Here is a 21,356-nt window from a genome sequence, read left to right on the forward strand (position 1 = left end):
TGCTATTTTCGTTTTTCTCTTGTCGTCATTATTTCTATCGGGTCCGCCTGGTCCTGAGGGAAGTTTTTGGGGCAGCGTCTCAGAGGGAGGAGCGGGGAAGAGAGCGAGAGGAGGAAGGGGCACAAGGAGGAGCCAGAGACCAGCGCTGCGGCTGTGCTGGGGTCTCGCCCTCACGGGACGGAGACACACCGGGGCCACATCCCCCGTGGGGACCGTGTCTGTGGAATGACGCACCAGCGCGGAACGTGGGGAGACCAGCTGTCCCGGGGATGATGTGCAGAACTCTACCCCCGGGCTGCTTGGCCACTGTACTCTGAAATCTGTGATGGCGTCCACAGGCCTGTTGCTAGTTCTCACATTAAAGGGCCTGTTTTTGCCTCTCTGCTACAGTGGTTCTCAGAGTGGGGTCCCCAGAACCCAGGGGAGGTCGGCTCCTGACGTGAAACATGGCTTTTGTTGTAGCAGTAATACTAAAATGATCATATTAAAAACAATGATGCTCTGTTGGCATTTGCACCGATGAAGCTAAGGTGATGGTGGGTAAAGTGCCAGCCGCTACCACGGAATCGAAGCAGCAGCACCAACCTGGGCTAGTCCTGCTCCCCCACCACACACTTGCTATACAGGGTGCACTTTCAAGTCAGGTGTCCTTAACGAATAGTAAAAAATATTCATTTTTCTAAGTCTCAACCCTTAAGTACTTAAAATACTTAAAATAACTTTTTAAGTTGCTCTTTATATCTTTGTTTAGGTGATATTTCTTATTTTTAATTTGTTTTCTAGAAAGGTAATTTTCGAGTTTTCTAGAAAAGATTTTTTCCTTGCAGACAATCTCCCAGGCTTAAGTTCAGGAGGAGTCCACATGCGCTGCGCCCTGAACTGCAGGGCCCCCGTGGGACAGACAGGAGCTGCGCCCTGAACTGCAGGGCCTCCGTGGGAGAGACATGAGCTGAGCCCTGAGCTGTGGGGCCTCCGTGGGACAGACATGAGCTGCGCCCTGAACTGCGGGGTCCCCGTGGGACACACATGAGCTGGACCCTGAGCTGCAGGGCCTCCGTGGGACAGACATGAGCTGCACCCTGAGCTGCGGGGCCTCCGTGGGACAGACATGAGCTGCACCCTGAGCTGCGGGGCCTCCGTGGGACAGACATGAGTTGGACCCTGAGCTGCGGGGCCTCCGTGGGACAGACATGAGTTGGACCCTGAGCTGCGGGGCCTCCGTGGGACAGACATGAGCTGCACCCAGAGCTGTAGGACCTCCGCAGGACAGCGCGTGGCTGGGCTGCGCCAGAAGTCTGAGGCCCCTGCCCCGGGGCCCAGGCATGGGGAACAGGACGCACTGTGCTGGCTCAGACTGTGCTCTGGCAGACGTTATGGAAAATGGGGGGAGAGAGTCTGCCACCTCCAGGAAAACAACCGACTGCTCTGTGGCTGATGGTAAGCTTTGTACATTTATGTGGAAATTAGAATTCTGGAAAACTTGCAAGCTTCTCTGATGAGAATGGCGTTTTACTGATTTCAGGGAGAGAGGAAGGGAGAAGGAGAGAGAGGGAGAGAAATATCGATGTAAAAGAGAAACATCAATGGGTTGCTTCCTGCACACCTACCGGCAACCTGCAACCCAGGCACGTGTCCTAATCGGGAGTCAACCCGAGACCTTTAGGTACATGGGACCATGTGCTCAACCAACTGAGCACACAGGCCAGGGCGAGGATGCTGTGATATTAACAAATGTGGAACTTTTTTATACTGTATGTTGAAATGTGTCAACCTTTAGATCTGCATAATCCAAAATGCTCCATATGATCAATGCATGATATTACAAACCATGCATGCATAAAATCCACTTCATATGCAAGACGGACCAACGGACTTTAATAGGATAGAATATGAAAAGTTCATTAAAATCATTTCAGATTGCACATAAAACAAATCTTTAATAAAGAAACTATTGCTTATAGACTTTAGTGGAGCACCAAAGAATATTCAAAATTATATAAAATGATTATTAAAAACTCCTCCCTTTTCCAAATAAATAGCTCTATATGAGGCCAGGTTTTCTTCATCTACTTCAACCAAAACAACATATTGCAACAGATAAAATGAAGCAAATATTAAACTACATATTAAAGAGATTTCAAAAATGTAAAACAATGCTGCCATTCTTATGAAAAATTTCACAAATTTATTTTTCATAAAATATATATTTCATATATTTATATATAAAAGAAATAATATAGCCCGGCCTGTGTGGCTTTGTGGTTGAGTGTCAACTGTCTACCTATGAATAAGGAGGTCACAGCTGGATTCCTGGTTGCAGGCTCCATCCCCAGTAGGGGTCGTGCAGGAGGCAGCCGATCAATGATTCTCTCTCATCATTAATGTTTCTATCTTTCCCTCCTTCTCTCTTCCTCTCTGAAATCAATAAAAAATATATTTTTTAAAGAAATAATATAAAAAATAATATAGCCCTGGCTGGTGTGCTAAATGGTTAGAGCATCAGCCTGCACACAGAAGGGCCACGGGTTCGATTCCCAGTACTAGATTGCTGGTTCTATCCCTGCCCCCGCTCAGGGCATGTGTGGGAGTCACCTAATCAATGTGCTTCTCTCACATTGATGTTTCTTTCCCTCTTTCCCCCTCCCTCCCTTCCACTCTTAAAAAAATCAATGGGAAAAATATCCTTGGGTGAGGATTAACAAAAAAGAAAGAAAAAAAATTTAATTTAATTTAAAAATACAAACTTAATTATTTAAACATATTTTTAAAGTTACACTTAGGAAATTGTTGAATTAATCAATAATAATGAAATATACAACTCAAATAAGCCAGAGCTCTTTGGGTTCACAATTTCAGCAGATAAGGAGTGCTAGACCACAGCCATTGCCTTCTCTTGATGAATAATTCTTGGAGCAGCATCTCAAACTGTTTCTTTCAAAACACTAATCTCACAAAATGATTCATAATAAAAGGGCTCCACTCTGAAATGCATTTGGAGAATTTGGAGAATCCTAACATATGCCATTCTTGGAGAGTTACAATCTACATGAGCCTATTAGATGCTCACAGAATCACTGCCATGCTGCACTTATTTCATCTTACTTACTCCGTGCTTCCTTCTGTTCTCTCAGGAAGTTTGTAAGCGCAGAACACTCTGCTCACCTGACCGGGCAGAGGGGTGATGGACTGTGGTCACCTGACCTGGCAGAGGGGTGATGGACCGTGGTCACCTGACCTGGCAGAGGGGTGATGGGCTGTGGTCACCTGACCTGGCAGAGGGGTGATGGGCTGTGGAGATCACCCATAACTCACCTTCAAGCCGGACCACGAGAGGCACCTTCAGTTCCAGCTCCCGGCAGGCCTTGGTGATCCCATTGGCAATGATGGCACAGTTGACAATTCCACCAAAAATATTGACGAGGATGGCTTCAACCTGAAGTCAAAAGCAGAAAGGTGCCCATCAAAATGCTGACGGCCAACATTCTCACAAATAACTGGCTAAACAATAGAGACAAATAAAAAAAGACTTTTTAAAAAACACGGAACGTAAATATTAAATAAAAGGCCTAGAAAATATTATGAAAGTTAAAATTTGATGCTAAATTAATAAATATCAATAATAACATTATCATATTAGCTCATATTAGCCCATCAATCACTTCTCTGAACTCAAAATGAATTCAGTCACCACTCACTCATTATATACAGTCTTCTGCTTTTCCTTAGACACTTGTCTGGAACTGTTCTTTTAAGAGTAGTGTCATTTAAGATTTCATGCACTAATGTCTTTTCTTCCCATGGTTTACACTTAAATTTTACCTGTCATGGTGCTTCATGGAATATTTCAACATTAGAACGTTATTATTTGTTGTTTCATATTAATATGCAAAGATAGACGCTTTCCATGCTTACTTAATACCATTTTGATATGCTAGAGGTACTCTCTCAAAAGTCAGAGATAGCTTAATTGTCTAAGATAACAACATTTTTTATAAACAGGACATAGACTCCCAAAAGGAAGAGATACAAGCTTATACCATAAATAAGGATGTAAGAAAAGTCAAGCCACTGACTGGAACTTATCAGAAATGTAAATTTAAACCAATCATGTTCACCTGTTTCTGCATATTCCAGATTCAAAGGCGTGTGGGCAAAAAGAAAATTGTACTTGTCCTGACTTGATAAATAGGCATAAGAAAATCCCGTATAATTAACATGAAAAACAAGATAATGAAGAGAATTCATTACCTAGATTAACTGATAACACCCCCAGAAAAATGGCCATTCATCAAGCGGGAGGCATCAAAATTCCAACAATGGAATCACAATTAAATTAGGCTACACTAATTGCAAAGCATATACGAGTGCAGCATGCCAGTGCCAGTCCCGTTGTTCAATATGCTAAACTGGCTACACAAAGCACACGAGAAAGGAGTGCCTCGCGTTTGTTCAGCACTTCGCTGTTTTAGAAAGTGCCGTTAAACGAACCCTCATTTTTTATTTTGATCCCTGCCAGAAAACTATTCAGAAAGTAAAGGGAGGGGGAGCCCTCTGGAGCTGACAGAGCCATTCAGAGAATTCACAGGATGTGCCCAAGGTCACAAAGCTACCAAGTAGCAGTGGCGAAGTTCCACATCACTTCTCTAGATAGCCCCCTATTCTCCCTAATGCCAGCTGTGAGAGCCGGGCCGGCACGCACCTTGGGCAAGGTACATGCCTTGTCTTGAATACGGTTTCTTCACCTTTACAATGAGAAGAATAGTGCCTAGCCCTTCAGGTTGTTGCAAGGACTAAATGAGATAATGCATGTGAAGTGCTCAATACATGCCTGTAAAGCACTTACTGAATATGTGTATGTATATGCAGTTACTTCTTTTACTTTAAATCCCCATCCTCCTGGCCTCCTCCCCTTTGGCAACCAGCAGTTTGTCCTCTATGGGTCTGTTTCTACTTTGCTTTGTTTATTCGTTTGTTGTTGTTTTCAAGATTCCACATTTAAGTGAAATTACATGATATTTTGTTTCTGTCGACTTACTTCACTCAGCATAATGTCCTCTAGTCCACCCAGGTTGTTGCAGATGCAAGCTTTCATTCCTTTCATTCCTCTTATCTGAGTAAGAGTTCACTGTGTGTACGCACCACATCTTCATCCACTCATGTACTGAGAGACACTTGGGTTGCTTCCATATCTTGGCTATTGTAAGTGCTGCTGCAGTCAACTTAGCTGTGCGTGTATCTTTTTGAATCAGTGTTTTTTGTTTTCTTTGGATAAATACCCAGAAGTGGGATTACTGAGTCGTATGGCAGTCCTATTTTTTATTTTTTGAAGAGTCTGCATACTGTTTTCCATAGTGGCTACACTATACATGCATTTATTTCAACAAGTAATGATGTAAGTGGGCAGGCTGCCTAGACAGCAAGTAAGAGTTAAAAAACCTTTCAGTAAACTGCAGCTATGTTGAATGTGAATATAAAAGAAAAGCAAAGTTATTGACGTTCAATAAGAAGGTAATGACTTAAGACTAAAATAAGTGAGCAGTATTTCCCAACCCAATTACAGATCCCGGCGACTCCCGTTACACTCGCAGCAGGCTGACCGGTTCAGGAGCTTGCTCCCTAATAGCAGCGTTTAAAGGCTGGTAGCACTGAGGCTCGAGGCTCGAGGCTCAGCAGAGAGCAGTTTCCAAACAGCTGTGGGATGGAGAGGAACTTGTCAGAACAATGAAAGAAAAACACTCAGAGCAATGCTGACTCCAGGGTCCGAGAGAGAATTGGAACCAGGCACGGTGAGCAGGGAGCCAGGCCTTCCAGCCGAACTCGCATGGGCACCGCACGCCTCTGCCCATTCAGTGAAGCCGTCCTGGCCCAGAACTTGAGTGACCTCCTGTTAATCCGTGTCAAACAGTATGAGCTCTCCACGGAGTGCTCGCATCACAGCACAAACGTCCGTGAATTCCTCGACACAGACAGGAGTGGGCGGGGTGACCAGAGGCCCGGGCCCTGTGACCCGTCTGCTCGGTGGTGTGTCCTGGAAGGCGTGACAATGTGGCTGTGGACCTGCTGCCTCCGGCGGGCCAGGTCCATGCGTCTCTTTACCTGCAGCATCTCTGTGTTTACTGAGCACCTGACCCTGAAAACATACTCTGCATCGGACACCGCCTGCACTGGTGCTGCCCAAGGAAAAGCCCTCTTTGCCAACAGCAGGCGTAACTGGCTTGGTTAGACTTGCTGAGAAGTGGGGCCTGTTGTTTTCCAACGCAGTGTATTGCCCTCTCCCCCGGCACCCCATCCCCCAAAGGCAACACTGCTGTGCGGTCGCCTTCGGCTCCTCTCCACGGGCACGCAGGCTCGCACCCCCAGCTGGCACGTCCCTGCCACAGCGCCACACCTACTATGGGCGGCCTCGGGGGGACGGATTTCATGTCAGCAGACACTGACTGGCCACCCCCCTGACCAGGCACAAAGGGACGTGCCTGCGGAGGAGGTGAGTGAGGCGTCACCGCTGTCCTCAAGGCCTGCAGAGACCAGCCTAGAGCCAGACCTGGAAGCCAGCAGCGCCCGTCCGGCTCTGAGGGTATCACGCCGAGTGAAGTAAGTCGACAGAAAAAAACATCATATAATTTCACTTAAATGTGGAATCTTGAAAAACAACAAACGAATGAATAAACAAAACAAAGTAGAAACAGACCCATAGATAGAGAACCAACTGCTGGTTGCCAAAGGGGAGGAGGACAAGAGGATGGGGATTTAAAGTAAAAGAAGTAACTGCATATACAGTATATATATTCAGTATCTTACAGGCATGCACTAAGCATTTCACGTGTATTATCTCCTTTAGTCCTGTCAACAACCTGATGGACTACGCGCTATTATTCCCACTGTATAGGCGTCTCACTCACTAAGGCCAGGGTGGTCAGAGCTGCAGCTGCTGCGCCCAGAGAGGCTTCCCGAGGAGGCGAGGCTCCAGGACACCAGGGGGGAGAGGCCAGGCACTCGGTGCAGAGCAGCCAGGAGGAAGGCAGGGCTGTCACCGCAGGCCGGGCGGAGCGGCTGGGCAGCCAGGGCCTTGGATCTTTTTGCTGATTCCTTCTCTTTCCAGAGCTGGGTGAAGGCTCGTCTTGAAAGTAGCCTCCCTTGGAGTTGGGAAGAGTGACAGGAGAGGGAGGGAGGGACAGAGAGGAGAATATAAGGAGACTACAATGCCAGCATGCACAGCAGTGGTAGGAAAGAGAGAGTGAGAGCAAGAAAGAAAAGTACTGTGTGTGGGAGAAAGAGAGGCAGGAGGGGAGGAGGGAGAGAGAGGGAGAGAGAGGGAAGCAGCGAGAAGGGGAGAGAGAAGGAGAAGAGTTTGCGTGAAACCAACAGAGCAGTTAGCAGTTTTACATGAGGAGCCACAGGCACAGGTGCTCCGGAGGCATGGGCACCCCGGCACCCAGAGGCATCACCCTGGGTGGGAGGGCCCTGCTTCACCCTTCTCGCCCCTGTAAAGTACTTGGCTGCAGTCTGCACTTTAATGGGAGTCAGATCTAAGGTTCACTCTGGGCCCATTGCTCTAATTAACTACTTACTGTAATCTGTAATCTGAAACTGAGAATGGAATGAAGAGGGTTTGAAAATGAAAGCATTGTGACAGTATTATTTAGCACCTACAAAGCGTGTCAGATTTTCAATGTGAGCCTCAGGGCCCATTCATTAGCATATGCACTAATTGCTACTCCATGAGGACAGCAACAGCAATATTCAAGAAAGAGAATGTGAAGGAGAAGTCCATGGGGGTCTATTTAATGCCCAGAGAAACGGGAAGGCCCCCAAGTGCCTGGGGAACAGAGGCTTCTCCAAACTCTCGGGCCAGAACCCCAAGGGCTGCTATTCCCTGTTTCTCAAAAGGAAAGTCACCCAGTGAGGCCCCTGCGGAGCCGGCTGGGCGGCAGCTGCGGCGGCTGCACAGGTGCCCGCAGCCCAGGTGCAGGTGTTCATGTCTCTGGGCTTGGCTTTGCGCTCCTGCCGCAGATTTCAGCCCACGATTAAAAGTAGAGGATGAGATTCAAAAGAAGAAAAGCAACAACAGCCTTTGGTATTTAACAAACTCCTCTCAACTCCAAATAAACAAGCCAAGCAATAAAAATCATGACTAAAACCTTTTTTGGGAAACATAATAATTTTGAGTATCTGATGAACACGATGGAACCCCAGTCAGAAAAATTCACACACAAAAAAACCTGTATCTTTAACAAGTTCATAAAATGACTTAAGTCTTTATTTTTCTGTTGTTGTTAATCCTCACCCGAGGATATTTTTCCCATTGATGTTTTTTTTAATAGAGAAGGGCAGGGAGGAAGGGAGGGAGGAAGAGAGGGAGAGAAGAAGAGAAGGAGAGAGAGAGACATCTATGTGAGGGAGACATATAGACTGGTTGACTTCTTCCTGCATGGGCCCCGGCTGGGGCCGGAGATCAGGCCTGCAACCGAGGCACATGCCCTACACCGGGAATGGAATCTGTAATCCTTCAGTGAGCAGGCTGACGCTCTAACCACTGAGCACACTGACCAGAGCAAGCCTTCACTTTATTCTCTTTCACTCCCTGACATTGGCTGAAGGGAACAAAGCAAAAAGACTCTGGTAATAAGCCGGCCATTTTGCAACAGTTATTGCAAATGCTTAAGTGCCGTTCTGCATTTAAAACCTGCTGCAGCATGTGCATTAGGCGCAGTAAATGAAACTACTGCGTCTGCCTCTGCTTATTCCAGTTCAGCATGGGAACTGAACCCGATTGCAGTGGGCACTGCTGATAAGAATCAAGCAAGTGTGTTTCCACTCGGCAAGATAAAGACTGTACAAAGTTTTAAAAAATGTATTTTTATTGATTTCAGAGAGGAAGGGAGAAGGAAGATAGAAACATCAATGATGAAAGAGAATCATTGATTGGCTGCCTCGTGCACGTCCCCCACACAAGGGATCGAGCCTGCATTGAGCATGTGCCCTGACCGGAAATCCAGCTGTAACCTCCTGGTTCATAGGTCTACGCTCAACCACTGAGCAACCCCAGCCGGGCAAGGTAAAGACTTTTTAAAATTAAATTTATTTTAATTTTGAATGTTGTTGTTCTTGTTTAACCATATGTGTTTGTGCAACTGTTTTTCTTTTTGTTGTTGTTTTTATTTCCCTGCTGAATTCTAATCATGTCTTCTAATCTATTGGCAGCCAACAAAAGAAAATAAATGATGAAGAAAATTAGAAGCAGCTTGGATAATTGGTGTTTGTCTGCCTGTCTTTAATAAAAATACTCTGCTACATCAGAGGGGAGTCTAAATGGATTCAGTCAATCAGGACGTGATGCAGGGAGGACTTCAATCGTGGGCTTCGTTGTAATCTCACACGTGAGCCAACAGATCGCTTCAGCTGGGACCCGATTTGCCTTCTGCTGAAATCCGGGCAAGCTACGCCAGCTTGCTGTCCACCACTGGTTTGTTCTTGAAGTTTGAAATTATTTTCTTTTGTATGAATTCAAGGATCCTTGGGTGTACCCCCCAACTAGCTACAAATAACATGAGAAAAATAATATTTATTGAAAAACACCTCCCATTCTGCCCTTTTATTTTCTTCCAAGGAAAAAGAACTTTTAATGAGTTCACACTCAAGCCCGATGACCTCAGAATCCAAAGGAAGTACCGCAAACGTCACCCTTAGTACCAAACAATATTTTGGTATTTCTAATTACCCAATCAAGAAAACCCAACCATTTCATTCTAACTGCAAAACTGATAGCAGGGAATGACACCCGATGAATGAACATTGGGATGAAGAGCCACATTTCCATCAGGACTGACCTCTGAGGACAGGCAGGGTGACCCAAGGGCCATGTGTCTCATTGTCCTTGACTGCCTGTTCCCTTCTTCCTGAATTCTACCAGCCCCCCCCCCTCGTATCCTGCAATCGTTTCCTTACTAAAATCAGCAAAACGGGATGGAGGCTTAATTATTAGAGTTAATTTTCCTTGGGCTGGGAATTATGTAGTTCAACCTTCTCTGATAAGTAAACTGGGCCTCTAAGACCTTAAATAACATGTTCAAGGGCACACACCTACCAAGCAATGGAGCCAGGATTTGGAAAAGTCAGTCCTACTTCTAAGTCCTGCTCTTTCTACTCCCTCTGGCTGTCTCTCTATAACCAGTGCCTTTCTGATTAACCAAGAGTCCCAGCTCTATTGTGGTCTTGTTTCCAAGCTTCAGGGGCACACTCCTGAGTGCTCTGTTGATGCACAGGTATTTCTTGCTTTCCAATCTCACTGTCCATTTAAAATGGATCAGAAATAAGATATCTTTTATAGTTTTGTGGAAGGTGAATTTTGGTCCTTCACAACCCAGGGTTTCCTGTTTACTGATAAAAGAGCTGACCAGAGCTCATGGTTTGCAATACCTACTTAGATGGGACTAAGGAGTGGTGATGATCGTATGAGTGATCCTGGCCTTCAAAACCTAGAGGCTGCCCTGAACTGGGACAGTTGTCCCTACCAGACCCCTCTCTGCAGACTTGTCAGCCCCCTCCCCCCTTTTTGACACGCTGGAATTTACCCCCTTTGCCACTGTTATTATTTCTAATTAAGATAAGTAAAATTCTCATAGAGAACTGCCATTTCAGACATCATTGCTGATACAGATTTTAGCCATCAGGTGATGCAGTGGCCCTGGAGGCATGGGAACTGAGTGGCTGTTGGGAGTGCTGTGTTGAGGACAATGATCCGTGTCCCGGTTCCGTGGGACCTATTCACAATGCCTGCCAGGACAGCGAGGGAAGAGCCACATCAAGTGCATCATCTTTGCGCCCTCATTTTGGAGTTACATAACATATATTTTGCTAAACAGTGAGTAAACCCAACTCCCTCCAGCATGATCACTCCAATCTCTTTTATATGTATGCATTAGTATATGCAAACCAAAATATTTGAAGACTGAGTCCCAGTACCTGATAGGACCAGGGCACCTTCCATTGAGCACACTGGTTTATGTTAACAAGTTAAAAATACTACGGATACTGCAGCATATAAATGATAAAGCCATACTTCCTCCCAAGAGAGTGCCTTTTTCCTTAAGTCAAAGCTTTGTAAAATTCCTATGAAGCAGAAGGCCTATGGAATGCTTTATGAAAAAGTCGGCTGGTCAAATTGCATGAATTCTAGCTTATACGAGCTACACAGCCTATCTGTGTTCTAACTTATAACACCTCATTTTCTGCAAGAGTCAAAGGGCTCAAAGCTTGATTCCAGAGAGCTGGCAAGAAAGGTGTTCAGGAGCTGGCGTCCTGGGTGGTTGGGTGGCACAGAGCGGTAGGTCCTTCTGCCCAAACATGCCAATCATTTCACTATTTGATCATCTGTATAAGTCCCTGCAAAGGGCAGGCTTTCACAGCCAAGAACCAGGAGCGCCTCCGCCAGACTCGGGTTGCAAACGCTTCCCCAGCTGCCAGCAACCATGATGGGAGTTAAAAAGGTCAAAGAAGATGGAGATTTGAGGGAACCACACAGGCTTGTTTTATCTTTTACAGAGACATTTCCCACATCCTTCCGAACTGGGAACCAGGGCCACTGCAGGAATTTCAGACTCCTGGCGCGAATGCGGCACTCTGGGGCCTCGTGTTTAATAGTTCCTGCAAAAGCTGCCAGGAGCGTTATACCCTTTCACCAGGAAGCATCAAAAGATTTTAAAAAGGCATACAACACTCACTTAATAAATGAGCTATTCTTATGACTGCTAACAAATATCTGGGTTACAAAACTGCCTCCCCAGCAGGCAGAGCATTGCGCCCAGGCAGGCTGCTCATTGCTCATGATGCAGTATCTATATTTCATTTGCAATGGGAGCTACAGGGCTGCAGATTAAGAATATTTATTGACATTCTTTCTGAGCAGCATGTGTCCAATCATTTCAGACTGGCATCCTGATGGATGTGAATATGTACACTCCATCATCATTAGCTGGAGCGTTAATATAGAGAACTCCCATCAGATTGGCAACTGGGTGAAGGACCCATTTATTAATCTATAAACAGGGTGTCTATCTGTCTATTGTTGCTACATTCTAGTCTCCACACAGTAACTGTTCTTACAGGAAAGAAAAAAATGCTTCTGTGGGTGATTTCTTTGCTTTTACTCATGACTGACATCAATTAAAAAAAAATCAGCTAAGCAGACAGAGCCAAAACTTAGGACCACAGATTTACACTTCACACCACAGAGAAATGAAGATAAATTTAGCTAATAGCAAAACCCACTGTTTCTGTAAATAACAAGTGTAATGTAAGATGAAAGTGGCACAGAACGATTCTGGGATGCTTCATACATCTGTTCCAATAAACCTATTTGATCATTTCGTTTTCTGGAAAAACAAAGGGTTGACAAAAATCCATATCAGACTGGGAAAAATAAAATTTTAAGCTTCCAGTTAAGATCTCAATAAGTTATAAGCTATTTAGCATACACTAAAGTTTATATTAAAATTGTTTTAAGTAAAATAATTTTAAAAACACATCGATGCTTCTTCTCATAACAGAGCTCACTGGGGTATTTGTGAAAGTCAGTTTACTGCCAAACTTCTTTGTAAGAACAAAGTTCCCATTTATTCTTTAACATCCTACCCTTTGTTCACCCCAGTGAAATAACCTCCAACCCCCACCTGACACCCAAACTTTTAAATTCCAAAACTGTCATTGGAGATAATGTTCTTTAGTATCAACATTTTAAATCCAGGTGAATAAGAAAAACATACAATTTTTTTAAAGCCTCCAAAATGTTACCCATGAAAAAATCTGTAATTACAAACATCAGCATCAATTTGAATTAGGGCTCCGCTAAAAGAGCTGGTGGAATGCTGCCCGGTACTGTTTAGATCAGGGGAGGTAGGTGGAGCATTTATTTGACACCTACTAGCAGCTTCAAACGTCACTCCCACTAACAGACATCTCGCTGGACAGTGCTGAGACCGCTGCCAGTGCTGCCTACCTGCTGGGTGGAGTCTCATCTATTTACTTAGCTGTTCAGCAAACGTCAGGATACCATGTCTGGAGCAAATTAAAAACTACATTGGCAAAGCAGGCCCCGCAGCCGGCTGGGAGAAATTTAACCAAACTCTTGCCACCTCAGAGTCTAAAGCATTGATTGGTCTCACCCTCTCTCACCCCGGGTTGACCTTTTGTGGATCTCAGTAGAGTTGCCAGAAGATTCCAGAAGATTCTGTCCCCTGAGGCGGATGTTTGACAGATAATCAAAAGGATGTACTGGGACCTATCCATGCCGTGGAGCGCTGTGTGCCTCTCAGGTCGGCTCTGCCTTCCCACCTGCCCTCCAGGTCCTGGAAGGCTGACCTTCGGGCAACGTCCCTGGGCTCCTCTCCTGTCTGCCCTGGGGTGGCCCCGGCAGGAGGAGAGGCGGGTCTGGTGTTTGTACACCTCCAGGTCCCTCAGCAAGGTGGTCCCACCATAAAAGGTCTCTGATTGTCTCAAGAAAGCCTTCATTACAAACTTTCATTCTGGTCAGTAACCTTCTCTGCTAGCTTTGGGTTTAGGGGTACGAGAGAGCCCAAGCTGCTAGCCCCAGATGCATGCACTTTCCCTCCCGGTTCTGTACCTTCTAGCCTCACTCTCAGGATCAATCCATATGCAGATGAACCCTCCTCCACACACCATGAATGATGGTGTGTAAGTGAGGGAGTCACCATCTCCCCCACACACCTTGAATGATGGTGTAAGTGAGGGCGTCAGCTTCTCCTGGTGAGACTGGTAACAACATCCTCATTTGATCAGCCGAGTGTGAATTTGGAAAAATCTGTTCATTGAAGGCTGAACCTTCTAAAACTATAAGGTTGTTAATTTTTTCTTTTTGGTTTTCCCCTCTCTACAACACGTCCATGACTATGAGTTAAACAATAAAAGTAAAAGTAAAAACAAAAAAATCTGAACACCCTTAGATCAAGCCATTTAATGAGTCAAACATTCCTTTTTCTGTTTTCTGGGGAGAGATGGCTCACACCTAAGTATATGAAATTATTGCTCATTAACTGCCTGGATCTCTACCTAAAGTAAAGGCAGAGAAAGGAAAACAAGCCAAATGCTTTATTGTCTCCGCTCTGCCCATTATAAATGACAAAGGAGAGCTCGCCAAGGGAACGCGGCTCAGCGCCAGCGGCCTCCCCAGCTCCACCAGCTGCCAGGGAAGCCAGGGAGGACCGCCCAGCGGGACCGGCGGTCCTATTCACCGCATAATGACAGGTCCGCCCAATACGCCGCACCCCACGTGGCCGCCTCCGTCTACAGGGGGAACACAAACCTGAAAAGATGGTTAGTAAGTGAAGGTGTGGGCCTGCATTTTTGCATAAAAAAGTGACGTTTAACTTCCATGAAACTCCGATGAACTCATTGCAAGTAGTGGCCTCCCAATTTTCTCAAGTCACGTTATTCTGTTTATCAAGCAAATAAACGGTGCCATTCAGCTGTTAACAGTAAACAATAAAGCAAACTCAAGGGAATCTGTGCAAGATGGCTTAAAACCAAGGAGAAATGTAGGCAAGGAAACAGAAGCTCTGCAATTACATGAGATACATGTGAGTTTTCCGGGCAGTGAGCGCCCCTGGTACAGCCAGGCACGCACACGTACTGTTCGAACCCACGCGATTCAGACTCGCACCGGCGTTACTGGTCAGCTCCTTTCTCATCCCCACACCTGTACCTGCCCCTTATTCTCTGAAACATCTGGACCAACGTTTCTTGGCAGAGACCGTCCTCACCATCTCACATATGCCCCTCCACGCGGGTTTCTTTCATGAATACACATTCCCTCTGTGCTGGGAGGGTCTGAAAGGCACGTAAATCCCTTTCATCCCTGTCCATGGCCTACCACAGCGGAAGCACCTTGGACGGGCAGGCACCTATTTATCAATGCTCTGAAGTGCCCCCTTTTAGTTTCTGTTTCTTTTAAGTACCATGTCCAAGTTCTCACTCCTGAAACCATGGGACAGTCTTCTGAGTGGCTCAGGACTCTGCCCCGACTAGGATGCCCCTTCCCATAATATGCCTGTTCCTGCCACGGAGCGTGGTCCGTAGAGTTCCCTGTCACACTTGTCCCTAAGCTACACTCCGAAGTCCTTAGCAGCTAGCTGGGCGGCCTGTGATCTCTGCCCGCCGGGTGTGAAGACAGGCACAGCCCAGCTTCCTGCTGTGGTTCCAAAGGCGGTCCTTATAGGCGCCTGGTGCTGTGAAGGGACAGCGCTTCCTACGTAAGTGTAAGTGAGGCATCACCACCTCCCCCACACCCCTGAATGCTGGTGTGAGGGAGAACACACTGTCCAGGCTGCACGGTGCTGGCCGTTCACCGGGACACGGCTGGCAAACCCAGTGCCACCGAGAGCCAGGCAGGTGAGTGAGTAGATGAGCCCAGGGGCTGGACAGACACAGCAGAAAAGGCGCTGACACGCTGGGGGAGGTGTGCCTCTTCTAAAGAGACTGCAGCCACACAATCCTTCCTGTGGTTGCCATGGGGATGTGAGCCTCGTGTGCCCAGACCTCTTCATTTTTCAAAAGCCAGAAATCTGGATTCTGAAAAACCCCGAGCTGATTGGTGGCAACGCATTTGAGAGCCTCACCGGTCCTCCCACTGCAGCTGCCTGGTGGCCGGGCCTCAGGGCCAGGGGGGTGCTCCAGGGAACACTGCTCTGCTGTGGCCCCTCCCAGAGAATGTCACAGGCCTGCATGCTGTGCGATATTTTGTTGGAAAAAAAAACAGTTGTGTGTGTGTGAATGAAGGGATGTTTGAGGAAGGCTGTGAAGGGAGATAAAAATTAAGCCAGTCTGAAGAGGAGATGCAAGCAGGAATCCTTGGCTAAAAAAGAGGGGGATGAGGAGCAGGAGCCTGCGGGCGGCCACGACGACCATGCCAATGCCAGCCCCGTGCCCACCGCTCTGATGCCAGCACTTCTCTAGTGCCTCCTAGCTGCTGACTCACCTCTCAGCCACAGGAAAGCCAGGCTTCCCCTTTACGACGGCACACAGCACAGCGGCAAGGGGCTTTATCAAGGTCATACCAAGGTCACACAGGAGCAACTGAGCCCTACTGCCTGCCCTACCCTCCTTCACAGCGCCTTCAGTCACCCACAGAGTGGCTTGGCTCAAGTCCTGGGCACAGCCGGAGACATCTTTCCCACACATAGGAATCCCACGCGAAGAGCCAATCCTCCCCTGAAGGTTACTAATATCTTCCGTGGGTTTTAATATGTCCACACATGCTCCGCCCCTCGACATTAGGTAGCGTTTAATTTTCCTCCTTGAGTGTGGGCTGAGCTTAGTGATTCACTTTGCGTGAACAGAACATGATGGACATGGCCACTTGCGGCTTCTGAGACGGGTAGTAAAGGCACCGGATTTCTTCCACTTGATCCCAGCTTGCTCACTCAGGAAAGCCAACTGCCTGTCAACCCCGGGGAAGCCCAGCATCTAAAGGAACTGAAGGGCCAGGCAGGGAGCCCCTGGAGGCGGGTCCTCCAGTCCCCATCAATCAAGTCTTCAGATGACAGGAACGCTGAGGCGAACCACCCTTTAAATCAGTGGTTCTCAACCTTCCTAATGCTGCGACCCTTTGATACAGTTCCTCATATTGTGGTGACCCCCAACCATAAAATTATTTTCGTTGCTACTTCATAACTGTAATTTTGCTACTGTTATGAATCATAATGTAAATATCTGATATGCAGGATGTATTTTCATTGTTACAAATTGAACATAATTAAAGCATAGTGATTAACCACAAAAACAATATGTAATTATATATGTGTTTTCCGATGGTCTTAGGCGACCCCTGTGAAAGTGATATGCAGGATGCATTTTCATTGTTACAAATTGAACATAATTAAAGCATAGTGATTAATCACCAAAACAATATGTAATTATATATGTGTTTTCCGATGGTCGTTCGATCCCCAAAGGGGTTGCGACCCGCAGGTTGAGAACTGCTGCTTTAAATAAAACCCAGGTACCATTTCTAAAATAATTAGAGGTTCGATTGCCTCCTTGGTCATCAAGACTAGAGTCCAGTAAGGGTTTGATTGAAAATATGATGAAACTGAGTTCTTTCAATTGGATACATTCAACAATGCAATATGTGGCAGATCATCAAATAAACATGAATATAATTTTACTATTTACTGACTGAATGTTTAAAGACTACACTCATTTGCCACATTACAATATACTAAACGGCTCCGGCTGGGTGGTTCAGTCAGTGGGAGCATCTTCCTGTAGACCACAAGGTTGGGGGTTCAATCTCGGTCAGGGCATTTAGGGGAGGCAACTGATCAATGTTTTCCCCTCATATCAATGCATCCCCCCCTCCCTTTCTTTCTCTTTAAAAGCAATAAAAACATATGTCCTCAGGTTAGGGTTAAAAACACTTAACTATACTAAACTGTGAGCACGAGGAAGTAGCATGAACTTACATTTGTAATAGGACGTTTTTCTTACATTTTTATGTGGAATTATTCCACGATGATGATGATGCTGTTACTTTGGAACCTGTTAGTTATTTTTTGCTTTATGAACATGAGTATTTGGTATGACATTAATATCTTATTTCTCTGAAGAGTATTTAGGCTGTTTTCTAAAAAAGGTCTGTTACATATGTCTTAAGTACCACGTGTTAAATGAGAAGTTCTGTGGCATTAACATCGCAATTCCATCTTTAAAAATTCCAGGAGCCCTAGCCAGTTTGGCTCAGTGGATAGAGCACTGACCTTCGGACTAAAGTGTCCCAGGTTTGATTCTTCTCAAGGGCATGTACCCCGATGCAGAATCCTCCCCAACCCCGGCCCTGGTCAGGGCTTGTGCAAGAGACAACCAATCGATGTGTTTCTCTCACATCGATATTTCTCTCTGTCTTTCCCTCTCTCTTCCAATCTCTCTAAAAGTCAATGGAAAAATATCCTCTGGTGAGGATTAAAAAAATGTGATAAAAAAAATTCCAGGAAATAATATAAATTTTTAAGTGCATCGGTAAGTATGGGACTATCCACAAAAAGTTAAATCAATTTCATGATGATACATACTTCAAGTCTCCAACAATTCTGACTGTGCTGCTTAATAGAGCTTCTTAAAAACCATGAAAAGATGTGGAACAGTGTTACACAGAGGGAGTTAAGTAAGGCAAGGTCAATATGAAACATAAATGTGACAGGTGTCCCTTACAGGCCTGTGCAATTCAGCAAAGAGAAGAAATTTCCCATCAATCCCTGCAGAAAAACTAGCATTATTTCTTCCACTTAAAAGTGGAGCTCTTGCTGAACTGGGGGAAGAAGAAAGGATGAAGAAAGCTTTTCTGCTTCTCTGAAGAGGAAGTTTTAAAGGATAAGAAAGATGAGTTAAGAAAGGCTGAGTCGTGGAAAACAGAGGCAAAGAGAATTCTTGTCTCCAGAAAAAAACAGTCCTGATGTTCCACCAAAGGAAGCATACTTTTCAACACACTGGGTTTCACTGTAATTTCCCATGAATATTCCATTTGGCAATGGTATGAGGAAGACCTAGAACACCTACCTAGAAAGGCCCTGTAATCTCATCTAGGACAGTCAGCACTGCTCGCTGCCCATACAGCTCCTGGGGCTTGAAAAGGGGCGGAAAACTGTACATTTGCAATTTTCCTCCCTTAAACAATTGTACTCAGAACAGGTACCAAATGGTTCCTCTCACGCAGGGACTAACTCACATACACTCAGCCAGCACTACATTCATAATGTGTACTGCACCTCTTCGTAGGTGCAACAGCGCCTGCACCCGCTTCTCAAAACTAAAACAGAAGTGAACCTCTGCTGCTTTAGGAAAGCTCAGGACCCCAGGAGGAGATTTTGTAAGAGGGAAGTCTGAACAATTTAACACACAACCCACAGATGTGCACATCTCCCTCCTCCAGCAGGGAGGCACCTTCTGTGACGTGGACATGCGCGGAGAGTCATGCACCGTGAGCTCTTAGAGCCACACAGGACCCGCAAGGCCGGCCAGCTGCAGCCTGAACCTGTCAAAGGCAGTTTCCCTCCTCTGCAAGGTGGTGCATTCCACTGTTTGAAAGGTGTTTTGTGTGTTGTTTTTTTTAAAAAAATCTTTGTATTGAGGGACCTCATCTAACATACAATAAAGTGTTATTCTGATTCCTGAGGTCAAAATGGGAGGCAAGACACAAAAATAAGTAACACAGGATTCCTACTTTGAGGAGCTGTAGAAGTCCACCCTGAGCTTCTGATTTGAGCATTCAGCCCACACGTACTGGCTTTATCAGACACTAACTAGGTGACTGGGTTAACTTCTTTGGGTCTCAGTTTATTTGTCTGTAAAATGGGGATCACAATAGTACCTACCTGGCAGGATTAGTGCCAGAATTAAATGAGATAATCAAGTAAAACTAAGCCCACTCCTGGGCCATGGTAAATTCTCAGGAATTGAAAGCTATTACTGCTAGGTACCAATTACCTGACAGATACGTCGTTCACTCGTTCCCTTGATGCCCAACTCGCACAGGTGTAATTTCTTACCACTGGTTTTAGAGGCAGGAACTGTGACTCATGGCTTACACCGGACAGCACCTCGTTAGTGTTTCAACACGGACTTGTCTGAGGATCACTGCTGCATGGAGCTGCTTCCGTGAAAAGTAAGGTGGCAGTGAGGACAGCAGCTATCTCATGTCCCCAACTTTTCCTTCCTCTGACCTAACTGTGATTAATGCCACCGGCTAACCACAAGACCCCTCTCTCCCTACGCAAGGAGAGCAAGGAGTCCTGGAGGTGGGGCTGGTGGCAGACTTAGACATGGACTCTCTCTCCTGCTGCTCACATCTCTCCTCCGAGTCCCCATTCTCCCAGGTCAGTGCCACCTGCACAGAGGCATGGCGCCCCTGCACCTTCCCGTGTTCCACAGAAGACAGGTGCGTGGCCAGCCCTCGGGGACAACAAAGGGCAGTGAGAGAAGGCTGCTGCCCTGCAGGGCACTGGCTGGCTGAGAGGAAAGGCACATGGGTGAATGCTACAGAAATGGATTCAGGTGACAGGAACCTTCCTGGTTGTGCACCCTTTAAAATAGTTAAGTGCCCTCGTGCACATAAAAAGGTCTGCGATCCCATCAGGAACAGAGTACTGCGTCAGGCCCGAGGCCTCCCAGGCTGCTTGCTTCCGGGTGTTGCAAAAGCTGCACCCGGTCCCTTACCCTCCAGCACCGGCCACTCACTAAGTGCTGGGTAGTGTGTGGCCCAGGGTCCGGGGACCTGACCTTGGTGCTGTCATGAATGGCAGCTGACTTTTTATTTTATCCAAATCAGCTACCCAATTTCTATTCCTAGCCTATTTAGAAAAAGAAATTAAAGTAGCTCTAAATCATATGTCTTTAATTTCTTGAAAAATACCCACCACTCCCCAATTTAGAACCAGGTCAGTGGTTATCTTGTGAAGGTTCTCTACTCCTTCCCACTTGTCTTTGAGAAGATGCATTTCTGCTTATTCATTAGGAAGGAGCATAAGAACTTGGCCTCTAAGTGACAGGTGACTCAGACCACCCAACTGTCAGCCTCTGGCTCTGAGGAATGTGCTGAGACCACGAACTATGGCTTTAATAGAAATTATGCTCCGTTAAGCCAGGAAGGTGTCCTTTCAGATGTGCTTTAGGGCAAAGGAAACAACTGAAACTCAAATCTTAGGGACTGTTTTCTTAGTCTTATATGGGGAATATTTTCTCCCAAAAGTTAATGAGAAGAGAAATATATGTTGACTTGATCCCCAGTTTATAAGTTTGATTTGCAATTTCAAACTAATTTACAATGATTTAAAACCCGATATTAATTTGATTCACAGAGTGGAGGATCAACAGCAGGAAAAAAAACAGGACAACTGAGGAGGTAGAAGCAAGTGTAGAATGCAAAGATGCACAATCAGGGAACGGTCAGAAGCACCTATATCCTTAAGACGACTAAGAAAACGAGAAGGGAGCAATCAAATACATGGAGAGGGCAGGGATGGTCTGAGCACTTCATAAAGAGAACAACTAGCATGTCTTAGGGTTCCGGTAGAGGCAGCAACCCCCAATTAGTGTGATCTATTATCATCACCCAGAAACCTATTCATTTGCAAGGTAAGAAGTACCTGCTTGCCATCCTAAACTCAGAAGAAAAGAGGGGAAAATGCCATAGGGTAGAGAAAGGAAACAGAACTGGATTTGTTCCAAGGAGATTTATAATTCCATGTAAAGTCAGGCATTTCCCATACTGGGCACCTTGCCTAGAAAGCATGCAAGGCAATGGACTGAACTTATTGAAATGTACTGACCTAAAAACTGTGTGATTTTCTGTT

The 21,356-nt window shown here is 45.9% G+C and overlaps 1 protein-coding gene across 1 annotated transcript in view; it reads right to left on the reverse strand.

Moving 5' to 3' along the window:
- The window catches only part of SUCLG2 (succinate-CoA ligase, GDP-forming, beta subunit), a gene marked incomplete at its 5' end in the record, with an annotated part of 108,376 nt that overhangs the window by 12,316 nt on the left and 74,704 nt on the right, over positions 1–21,356 (reverse strand). Inside the window, one exon of the mRNA XM_014535237.1 lies at positions 3,313–3,433. Coding sequence (XP_014390723.1) covers positions 3,313–3,433 — 121 coding nt within the window. The remainder of the gene's footprint in view (positions 1–3,312; positions 3,434–21,356) is intronic.

The sequence above is a fragment of the Myotis brandtii genome, unplaced genomic scaffold, assembly GCF_000412655.1.
Source record: "Myotis brandtii unplaced genomic scaffold, ASM41265v1 scaffold140, whole genome shotgun sequence".
Lineage (NCBI taxonomy): Eukaryota > Metazoa > Chordata > Mammalia > Chiroptera > Vespertilionidae > Myotis > Myotis brandtii.